The 12,105-nt window shown below is 42.5% G+C and overlaps 1 protein-coding gene across 5 annotated transcripts in view; it reads right to left on the bottom strand.

Annotated features, from left to right (window-relative positions):
* Positions 1-6,753: 6,753 nt before the first annotated feature.
* DLK2 (delta like non-canonical Notch ligand 2) overlaps positions 6,754-12,105 on the bottom strand; it is a 107,394-nt gene continuing 102,042 nt past the window's right edge. For all 5 annotated transcript variants that reach the window (XM_060754025.2, XM_060754024.2, XM_060754023.2 and 2 more), the window contains exons 5-6: positions 9,723-9,867; positions 6,754-9,316 (exon numbers count right to left, since the gene is read on the bottom strand). In XM_060754025.2, the coding sequence (XP_060610008.2) occupies positions 8,557-9,316; positions 9,723-9,867 (905 nt within the window). In that variant the 3' untranslated portion in view covers positions 6,754-8,556. The remainder of the gene's footprint in view (positions 9,317-9,722; positions 9,868-12,105) is intronic.

The following is a 12,105-nucleotide window of genomic DNA, read 5'->3' as shown; positions in this document are numbered from 1 at the left end:
CTTAAGACACAGTTTGCTGTGTGAATAGCAGCAGATATTGCTGAGAGTCACTGCAAGAGTGTCATCTGAACACGAGGACATGTTCTGATAGAATCTCCTTTCATAGAATCAAAGAGTTGGAAGAGACCTCATGGGCCATCCAGTCCAACCCCCTGCCAAGAAGCAGGAATATTGCATTCAAATCACCCCTGACAGATGGCCATCCAGCCTCTGTTTAAAAGCTTCCAAAGAAGGAGCCTCCACCACACTCCGGGGCAGAGAGTTCCACTGCTGAACGGCTCTCACAGTCAGGAAGTTCTTCCTCGTGTTCAGATGGAATCTCTCTTGTAGTTTGAAGCCATTGTTCCGCGTCCTAGTCTCCAAGGAAGCAGAAAACAAGCTTGCTCCCTCCTCCCTGTGGCTTCCTCTCACATATTTATACATGGCTATCATGTCTCCTCTCAGCCTTCTCTTCTTCAGGCTAAACATGTCCAGCTCCTTAAGCCGCTCCTCATAGAGCTTGTTCTCCAGACCCTTGATCATTTTAGTCGCCCTCCTCTGGACACATTCCAAGATTGTCAATATCTCTCTTCAATTGTGGTGCCCAGAATTGGACACAATATTCCAGGTGTGGTCTAACCAAAGCGGAAACCTTCTTGTAGTTTGAAGCCATTGTTCTGTGTCCTGGTCTCCAAGGCAGCAGAAAACAAGTTCACTCCCTCCTCCCTATGACTTCCTCTCACATATTTATACAGGGCCATCAAGTCTCCTCTCAGCCTTGTCTTCTTCAGGCTAAACATGCCCAGCTCTTTAAGCCGCTCCTCATAGGGCTTGTTCTCCAGATCCTTGACCATTTTAGAGATAGTATGATGACATGCAGAAAAACAATTTCACAGATTTTACAATTGCTCTGTTTTGTGTCTTCACAGCTGTAATATAATGCATGTTGTGCAGTTTGTGTGTCCCACAGTACATCCCACCCTCAGTGTTGGGTTGGGAAACCTGTGGCCTTTCAGATGTTGCTGAACTGCTACTACCATGGCCCCTTTCCATGGCCAGATTGCAAGAAGCTGATGGAAGGCCTACTCTATAGTTTTCCCAGCTCTGTATTCAGTTGTGTTCTGAGTGGGCAAACAGAGGTAGAAGTTGTCAGAGGATGAAACAGAGTTCACACTGCAGGCAGTTGAACTGCTCTGCTTCCCTTCTCTTTAAAATCTTAATCAGTATGTAGCCCTTTAACTAAATTGTTGAATTAATTCTTAGAGCTTTGTACTTATTTAACCTGACTTAGTTTTCTAAGATCTACAGAGACACTCGCTGGAACACCTCAGCAAGCGAGAGTCCAAAAGTGGCAGGCTCAAACCCAGCACCTCAACCAGTGGCTGATACCAAATGAGAGACTCCCCCCTGGGCACACAGAAGACTGGGCGACTTGGAAGGCACTGAACAGACTGCGCTCTGGCACCACAAGATGCAGAGCCAACCTCAAGAAATGGGGCCACAAAGTGGAATCCTCAACATGCGAGTGTGGAGAAGAGCAAACCACTGACCTCCTGCTGCAATGCAACCTGAGCCCTGCCACATGCACAATGGAGGACCTTCTTGCAGCAACACCGGAAGCATTCCAAGTGGCCAGATACTGGTCAAAGGACATTTAACCAACTACCAAACTCACAAGTTTTGTATTTGTCTGTTTGTTTGCTTTGTTCTGTTAGAAATGTAATATAATGGACTGGTTGCTCTGATACGACAAATAAATAAACCTGACTTGTCCAGCAGGTGGCGTTGCAGAGTCCCTCAACAAAGCTGAACACCTAATGCATTTTTAAGAAGCCAGATCCTGTCGTTGTAGTGTGGCTCTCTCCCAATAATTTCATGTTAAATTAGGATGCATCTACATTGTATAATTAATACGGTTTGAAACCACTTTAACTGCCATAGCTCAGTGCTCTGGAATCATGGTAGTTGTAAGTTAATGAGGCACCAGCACTCTTTGGCCGAGAAGGCTCTAGGGCTTGTAAATCTACAACTCCCATGAATCCACAGCATTGAGCCATGGAAGTTCAAGTGATGTATTGTCGAAGGCTTTCATGGCTGGAATCACTAGGTTCTTGTGGGTTTTTTCAGGCTATAGAGCCATGTTCTAGAGGCATTTCTCCTGACGTTTCTAGAGGCATGTTCTAGAGGCATTTCTCCTGATGTTTCGCCTGCCTCTATGGCAAGCATCCATGGATGCTTGCCATAGATGCAGGCGAAACGTCAGGAGAAATGCCTCTAGAACATGGCTCTATAGCCCGAAAAAACCCACAAGAACCTAGTTCAAGTGATGTTAACCTGCATTAATTCTACAGTGTAGATGTACACTTAGTTATACATAAATGCATAGAATTTCAGTCTTTCTCTTGCAGTGATGTTCATCAATAGGTCACTGTTCACATAGCAAAACTGTGTCCTAGGTCTACTTCTCATAGAAAATAAATTGTTTCTGGAACATGTGATTTGAGACTAAAGGCCATCGTTCCTCAATCTGGTACCGTCCAGATGTTGTTGAACTCCTATTATTGTGGTTATTTTATTTCTATCCCGCTTTTCTCCCAAAATCAGGACTCAAAGCTGCGAACAACATGTAAACAAATAAATTAAATGAAAATAAACATACACACAGCATGAAAATAAACATACACACAGACCAAGGCATAGCTGATAAAATTATAAAACCTGTGATGCACATAATAAATAACTAACCTAAAACAATATAAACATTCAACAGATAAAAAAACCCCAATTAACATTCTTTTAGGCCATTGTCTGGTCTATTTCCGGCAGTTCACTATGATTCACAGATACTCCATTAGCCCCAGGCAATATGGCCAGGGATGATGTTAACTTGTAAAAGATCATCCAAACAAGATCTTGGGCATACCGGTAGCTAGTTGCAAATAATGTGTTATTTGTCTTTATTTTCTTTGTCCAGTTATTTATTTATTTACAGTATTTATATCCCACTCTTCTCACCCCCTAGGGGACTCAGGGCAGATCACAATGCACACATACATGGCAAACATTCAATGCCATTGACACACAACATATAAAGACAGAGACTATTTAACTTTCCAACTTCATGAGGGTATGCTTTTGGAATTCCGGCCACCGGGGGAGCTGTCGCTTCACCATCCACTTGTGATACTGATGGAGTACTTCCTCATTCTTTGCAAGCTGCTGGGGAGTTTTATGGCATTGTAAATTGGTTAAATTAGCCTCCACCCATAACCAATACCTAAATTTCCTACTTGACAGATGCAACTGTCTTTCAGACAGCAAGCTAGATAAATGGTCAGAAGGTAATTCCTACTCGGGCTGGCTTCGAACTCATGACCTCTCGGTCAGTAGTGATTTTAATGCAGTTGACTCCCAAGCAGCTGTGCCACAACCAGTTACAGAAGTATAACTACTTTATACTGTCATTATTCATGTAATGAGGGGAAATAGTTATGTGACCTCACTAAATGGGGCACAAGGTTCAACCACTTTGTGCCTGTTGTTGCTATCTTGCACTTTATTGAGGTGGATGAGGCAGCAAAGAGGTGGACAGGAAGAGAAACTTTCTGCCACAGGCCACCAGCTTATAGGGTTGATGTGTTTTATCTTGTGTTTCTTTATGATATGGGAAATAATTGCAATTCTAAAATTCCAACTCTAACAATATCTAGTTCCTGCAGGGAGCTAGAATTATAACATAAACTAAATGCTTTTTAAAAAATAACCTTTCAAGCTCTGATCTGTACATCCAGTAGGCAGAAGGTAGGGAACACTTCTGTTCGTGTTAAGATCACATGATTCATTCTTTCTGCATATCTATAAAAATCTTATTAGTCTGGCTTTTGACAAGTTTAATACTAGAAAGAGGTGTATATTGCTTATTAGATGTCTACCTATTCATGGAGGATAAGAATATCAATGTGATTATGTGTTTTAGCTATCTTGCAACCTGCCTCAAGCCACAAGGAGAGGCGGGTAAAAAACGTGTTGTTTTGTTGATTTTCTGCAGAGTCCACTGTAAATCCTGCATTGTGTTGCTAACACATTTGTGTAAATGGATGGTGTTCAGAAACCATTTACTGTTGCCAATATTTTGTGACCCCATAGTTGAGCTAAGGGGGCCCCATTTGGGGCAGTGCTCTATATTGCCTCCAAGTACCAGAGGCTCTGTGTCTCCCCATACTAGTTTTTGGGAAAGAAGAGCAAGAAAATGACCTATCTCTAAACTGAACTTATATGCCTATAGTATTACCATAATTGTTAGAAGGAGTCATCTCTTCACCTTTAGATTAAGCCCACCACCTCAATCTCACATTTCACTTTTCCCGCTTTTAGTCTCAGTAACTTAAGCAGCTTTGTTTCAGCCTCTCCTTCCCTCCCACAAAACTCCTCCCTTTTAGGAGCAGCCTGCCTGTCCTGACTTGACACAAGATGTTCAGCGGGAAATTTATTGGAACAAGTCTGATAAAAGATGTCACCTTATTTGACATCTCTTATTCTCCGAAGTCTGCATTGCAAAGACACAAAGAACAAAACCCCCTCCAAAACCTAAAGCCTTCACCAAATTGCCATAAAAGGAAAACCCTTGTTAATTTTGCCTCCCCCCCCCTTCCTCTACTCACCAACCCCATCTGCTGCCTTCTCCTTATCACCTTTTTCCTTTTCATGCATTTGTGTTCTTTTATGCTACTTCTCCTGCCTAAAAGATCTCATTTTATTTCCCTTTGTCTGCCCCTCAAGTCTCCCATTTCCCCACCTGTTTTCATCTGCAGCATGAATGTATTTGGCGCCAACAGTTGAAATATACTGGAAGGCACATAACAACAAAAACAACAACAAAAACAAGAATACTGAGTGCAGATTGCAGCATCTTTCCTGAAGATCTTGGCTTTGGGAATTTTCCAAAAGGGCACGTTTCTGAGCATAGCTTCTTATTTCACTTTGGAAACTTGTCCAAATTTGAAAGCCAGCTTGTCAGTTGGCACCAAGGGATAGTGAATGCAAGAAAGGGAATTCTGTTGAGCATGTGGGACTTCAGCCATTGGCTGCATGACATCTGTGCCTTCCATGGTGCTGCTACTAAGAATCATTGTTTGAAGTGTTTTACTTTCATTGTATCACTGAGATATACACACACATACATACATACACACACACGTATTTTCTATAGTAAAAATGAAATACAGTACAAGGCTGAGTTAACTTGACTGATTTTAAATGTGAACTCACAAGGACTCCCCCCATATTCTTCTTTGTTATGCTACACTGAACCTGTTCTCTAGACATAAAGACGGGAGGGAAAATGTTCCCTGCAGAAATGCAACATCATCAGTCCCTTCAGTAGTTATTCCTTCAATTTGAACATCCAGGATATTTGTTAATTGTAATCACACTGAGGTAGCATAATCCAAAATCCGTCATATGTTAAGGATTAGCAGAAGCAGTAGAAAACTCCATTACTAATGAGACTCAGTTGTGCCTGCTTAAGATGCGTATTCAGAATATCAAGACTTCCAAATATAAGCCAACTGTTTAAAGCCATATCTAACCACAGGTTCATTCAAATTCCATAATTATGTAACTGCTATGACTGCTCCTATAGTGTCTTGAGATTTGTTGTTTGGTAAAGTAATTAGACCTCTCTGGCTGTGAGTCTTAAAAGCTATTTTAAGTGTATTCATTGTATTTTAATCTGTTTTTACCACACTGTAACTATTGTTTTTTTAACTTTGTGCTTTTTAAACTTCTAAGTGTGGGATTGTTAGCGGCCTTGAGTCCCCACAGGGAGAAAGGCGGGGTGTAAAGAAAGATTATTATTATACTATATTATTATATAATTATAATGTCCCTCCCTGAACAGCAAATCCTAGGGTTTCCAGATTGTTTCCATGGCAGTTGAATTGGAATATATCACTATTATTGTGTAGTGTCAAAGTGGTCCAAAATGAATGAGGGTGGTAAATATCCTTAAGAGTCCTGCATTTGCTACATCAGTCTTACCTACCCAGCCATTTATACTTCCTCCAATGTCATAATTTAATCAGTTATTAACAGATAAGTCCCACCTGAGTAGACAAATACAAGCTTGAGGTAAGGTATGTAACACAAGTCTTCTTTCCACAAATAGATTTTCTTTCCAGAATCAGTGAATTTGATTATATCCCTGGTACAATCTGGCATCTGCTTTAGCCAAAAACTGCTTTAACTGTGACTATTGATCTATAACCCTCTTGTAAGGGTGATGTAGATCCTGGCAATCCAAGGAGGCCACTGCTGCAGAAGTAATAGGACAGATGTGCAAGAGCCATCTAAACAGTTTTCAGTAATGTTTTGGCACTACATAAAAGACCGATTCAAAGTGAATGGGAAATGAAATTGAAACTCCTCATACTGGTAATGCTGACCATGAGGAGATCTTACAAGTTCACCTGCGAAATGAGTCATAGCTTATAGCAGTGGTTCTCAACCTGTGGGTCCCCAGCTGTTTTGGCCTACAACTCCTATAAATCCCAGCCAGTTTACCAGCTGTTAGGATTTCTGGGAGTTGAAGACCAAAACATCTGGGGACCCACAGGTGGAGAACCACTGATTTATAGCAAATCCATCCACTCTTTAAAAAGAAGTGGGGAGAAACATAAAGAGCACAAATATCTGTGTAGAATGCATGGTTATCCCACAAAACTTATTCATTTGGAAGCAGCCATGAGGTCTGGGGAATAGATAGCAAGGCACTGGTTCTTGTATTTTAGTTGTTGTATTTATTTTACAAAGTTACACCATTCATCAAATGTGTATTACAAAAATAATATTTCTTGTGAAATCCCCATCCTTTCCTATCCTTTTGAGTAGCTCAAATTGTATTTCCAAATACATAATATTTTGCTTCTTGGACATGGAACTGGGGTCTTAATTTATTCTTAATATGGGGGGGGGGGGAGGGAGATAAAAATAATAGTTCGGATCAGTGAGAAAACTCTGTTCTTAGCTACAGTCTTGGGGTTCAGGCAGAGAAAGGGAGGGGACTGAGACCTCTGTCTCAAGGACCAGTATGAACAGTCAAAGTGGGGTAGGCTTTACTGAAAAAGGTGCACACTGCCAACGAATGAATATCTAGATCACCACCTTCATTAACAATTGGAAAGGAGGGGGAGTAGGTTGCTCAACGGTAGAGCACATCCTTTGCACACAGAAGGTCCCAGGTTCATTATTTATTACTATTTATTTACTGCATTTGTATATCGCCCTTCTCATCCTCGGGCGACTTGGGTTCAAACTTTGATATATCCAGGTAAGGACTCTGATGTGAAATGCTAGCAAGCTGCTACAAGATTAGTGTGGAAAATATTAAACTAGAAGGACCAATTGATTGATTTGGTATAAAGCAGCTTTCAGTGTTCTGGAAACGTTGGGTGAACAAATGACTGCAAATACATGTAACAGTGCAACACAAGGAGGTTTTTTGAAGTGGCATTTTGAAACCATGTTTTGTCTCAGAATTTCAATATAACTTTGCATATATATGTATTTTGTCTCCACTAAAGTGATAACAGATTCTGGAGCCAGCAAACACCCCACACCATCATTTCAGTTGGACTGGTAAGTGCTATCATAGTTGTTTTGGGGTCACTCCAAAATCAGATCTCTCAGCAAAGTTTTTTTTAGAACTGGGATTGCTACTCATTAAACCAGACTTCAATTTCCAACTTCATATAACACATGCATTTCCTTTCTGGCAAGTGGAAAGACACACCAGTTATCTTAAACAGAGAAAGGGCATTGGGCCTGTATATATTTTTGCCCCTTCTTGACTGATATCATAACTGAATAAATGAGGTGTTAGGTTGGTAAAGAACAGAAAGGACACACAGTTCGAAACATTTTCAGCCAGAAGAAGAAAGGACAGAACAGGCGAGACATGGTCCTGATTCACCAGTATAATCTGCAGACTGGCCTGTGGAAACATTAGGCCCTCAGTTGAGCTTATGGTGATTCAAAAACACCAAAGGCTTCTAGGCAGAATGGGAAATCCTATGGTGTCTGTGCCAGAACTCTAACAATGAGACATATACGGAGAAGTTTCTAAGATCCCTTGAGTTATCAGGCCACATGACACCTCCAATGACTCTGACCAAGAGGTACCAACCAGATGTCTGAGGGTCTAATCAAAGTTCACCCCCTACATCATGTTATGGCACACTTGGCCATGTTCTAGCAACTCCTTTGAAGTGCACGTGGGATGGTCTCCATCCATTTTGCTTGCATACTGTTTCCATCACTGGGCCATTCTTCGAACCCAGTTAATGCCTTGGCTGCCTTGGTAAGGTGATATCATATGCCAGAGGCTTAAGCTGCACACCTCTGAACTCTCTGTTTTCAGACAGGGGTTTACCACCTTGTGGACATCTTCTTTGCCGCTGTTTCACAACATTAAGTTCTTCAAAGCTCTCAAGATGCACAACCTGGAACAGCCCCCAGGATACAGCTCATTGAATCATTGGTGAGTGTATATAGATCCACCAGGCTCCAGCCTGGGTAGCCTTACAGCTCTGTTGTTTTCCTGGGTTCTACCAAGACTGTACTTAACATTCCCACTTGACACTCTTGGTCCTGAAGTTTCCTTGCAGACTGGGATGGGCTCTGGCACCTCTGATTCCCTCTCTGCCAGTTCTTGAGCAGAACCATCAAAACAGTTACAAAGACCAAAAGCATAGTGAGCAGGCCAAACACCAGCAGTAAAATGAGCTGCGACTGGCTCAGCCCCGAGTCCTGCTGGGTCACCACCTCTTTCACAGAGATGAGGAGCCCTCCCCCATTTGATTTCTCACTGTAGTTAGTGATTCTTTTCCCAGTAACTACAGTCCTTGCAGGATCAGACTGGGCTGTCCAAAGGTCAATGCTGGTCACAGCATTATCGTGGTCCTTGTCACCAGGCTCAAATGCAGTGACCCATGTTGGTTCTGGTGCAGGGAGCTCACAGGTCTTGCCAACAAAGCCCTCAGGGCATAAGCAATCAAAATCATTGATGCGGTCGTAACACTTGGCCCCATTTCTGCAAGGCTGGTTGGCACAGTCATCAATGTTGATAGTGCAGAAACGGCCTTCAAAGCCAGCCTGGCATTGGCAGGAGAAACGGTTCATGCCATCGAGGCAGGTGGCACCATTGGCACAGGGCTGCATCAGGCAGTCATCCACATCAATCTCGCAATGCGCACCAGTGAATCCGGCAAGGCACTTGCAGGTGTAGTTGCTAGCAAAGCCATTCTTATCCTGGCACAGCCCACCATTCTTGCATGGAAACCTGAAATGAGAGATCAAGCACAGGTTACAACATCCCTACTGACTGTGCTGTATTTGATGGGATAAAACTAGGCCCTCATTCCATGCAACTAAGATCTGCTATTAATTTCTATGTTTTACATTCATATTTTCAGAAAGCAATAATGTAAATAACTTTGCTCAGCAGGCCACATACAGACACACCCCTAACCACAATTGGTGTGGCCCACAGAGAAGTTTATCTTATTTATTTATGTATGTATTTATTTTACTATATTTATACCACGCTCTCTCTCACCCCGAAGGGGACTCTGAGTGGCTTACAAGTAGGCGACAATTCAATGTTGCATAAACAGACATAAAATAAACACATACAATTAACTCTCTCCTCAGGTGCACCTCCATCTATTTCTATTAGGATCTCTCACCCTGACTTCTCACATGGCCCTGTCTTCAGCTCGCAGTCCTTCCCATGGAATCCTTCAAGACACAGGCATGAATATTCCCCATCACGATCGTAGATGCACTGGGCTCCGTTCTGACATGGAGGCTGGTGCTCACAAATGTGCACATCTGAAAGGATAAAGGGATGCAAGTCAGTAAATGAAGATATTAATTGTGCATTTCTCATGCTAAAGCATAACACAAAGAAAGGAAACAGTAGTTTATTATTTTTATTTACAATGATAACAGATATTTTGCAATGAAAGGTATGAGAGAGGATATCCAGATGCAAAGAAGGACAGAGCTCTTGTACATAGCTTGGGAAAGTCACTACAACTTTCATGCTGAATATGCTAACTGGAGGCTGCAGGAGCTGGGATCTTAGAATTTCTAAATTCAGATCCTGAATAGCAAAACTGCAAGCTTCAGGTTTACATGTTCTCCAGATGTTTTGAACTTCAACTCCTAGAAATCCCAGCAGTCTTATCGGCTGTTAGGAATTGTGGGAGTTGAAGTCCAAAACACCCAGAGGACCAAAATTTGCTCATAGCTGATCTAGACTGACTGAAAAGGCACATGTTTAGTTTTAAAGAACATAGTTATTCCTGTTTTTGCAATATGTTATGACAGCAAGAAATTGAGGGGAAAGGCATATGTCCCTCACACAGAAAGGTAGCTTTCTATGAGCAAGTTGTTGTTGTTCATTCGTTCAGTCGTCTCCGACTCTTCGTGACCTCATGGACCAGCCTACGCCAGAGTTCCCTGTCGGCCGTTACCACCCCCAGCTCCCTCAAGGTCAGTCCAGTCACTTCAAGGATGCCATCCATCCATCTTGCCCTTGGTCGGCCCCTCTTCCTTTTGCCTTCCACTTTCCCCAGCATAATTGTCTTCTCTAGGCTTTCCTGTCTCCTCATGATGTGGCCAAAGTACTTCAACTTTGTCTCTAGTATCTTTCCCTCCAGTGAACAGCCGGGCTTTATTTCCTGGAGGATGGACTGGTTGGATCTTCTCGCAGTCCAAGGCACTCTCAGCACTTTCCTCCAACACCACAGCTCAAAAGCATCTTCCTTCGCTCAGCCTTCCCTAAGGTCCAGCTCTCACATCCGTAGGTTACTACAGGGAATACCATGGCTTTGACTAGGCGGATCTTTGTTGCCAGTCTGATGTCTCTACTCTTCACTATTTTATCGAGACTGGACATTGCTCTCCTCCCAAGAAGTAAGCGTCTTCTGATTTCCTGGCCACAATCTGCATCTGCAGTAATCTTTGCACCTAGAAATACAAAGTCTGTCACGGCCTCCACGGTTTCTCCCTCTATTTTCCAGTTGTCAATCATTCTTGTTGCCATAATCTTGGTTTTTTTGACGTTTAGCTGCAACCCGGCTTTTGCGCTTTCTTCTTTCACCTTGATTAGAAGGCTCCTCAGCTCCTCCTCGCTTTCGGCCATCAGAGTGGTGTCATCTGCATATCTGAGGTTGTTAATGTTTCTTCCAGCAATTTTCACCCCAGCTTTGCATTCATCCAGCCCCACACATCGCATGATGTGTTCTGCATACAAGTTAAAAAGGTTGGGTGAGAGTATGCAGCCTTGCCGTACGCCTTTCCCAATCTTGAACCAGTCTGTTGTTCCGTGGTCAGTTCTGACTGTTGCTACTTGGTCCTTGTACAGATTCCTCAGGAGAGAGACAAGGTGGCTTGGTATGCCCATCCCACCAAGAACTTGCCACAATTTATTATGATCCACACAGTCTAAACCCAGCTTGAACATCTGGCAACTCTCGTTCCATGTATTGTTGGAGTCTTCCTTGCAGGATCTTGAGCATTACCTTACTGGCATGAGAAATAAGGGCCACTGTACGGAAGTTGGAGCAGTCTTTCGCATTTCCCTTTTTTGGTATGGGGATATAAGTTGATTTTTTCCAGTCTGATGGCCATTCTTGTGTTTTCCATATTTGCTGGCAAATGGCATGCATCACCTTGACAGCATCATCTTTTAAGATTTTAAACAGTTCAGCTGGGATCCCATCATCTCCTGCTGCCTTGTTGTTAGCAATGCTTCTTAAGGCCCATTCAACCTCACTCCTCAGGATGTCTGGTTCTAATTCATTCACCACACCGTCAAAGCTATCCTCGATATTGTTATCCTTCCTATACAGATCTTCTGTATAGTCTCGCCACCTTCTCTTGATCTCTTCAGCTTCTGTTAGGTCCTTGCCATCTTTGTTTCTTATCATACCAATTTTTGCCTGAAATTTACCTCCAATGTTTCTAATTTTCTGGAAGAGGTCTCTTGTCCTTCCTATTCTGTTGTCTTCTTCCACTTCCATGCATTGCTTATTTAAAAATAGTTCCTTATCTCTTCTGGCT

Source organism: Anolis sagrei, chromosome 1 (genome assembly GCF_037176765.1).
Source record: "Anolis sagrei isolate rAnoSag1 chromosome 1, rAnoSag1.mat, whole genome shotgun sequence".
NCBI classification, from domain to species: domain Eukaryota; kingdom Metazoa; phylum Chordata; class Lepidosauria; order Squamata; family Dactyloidae; genus Anolis; species Anolis sagrei.
The sequence above is the reverse complement of the archived record's forward strand: the minus strand, read 5'-3'. Positions and strand labels throughout refer to the sequence as shown.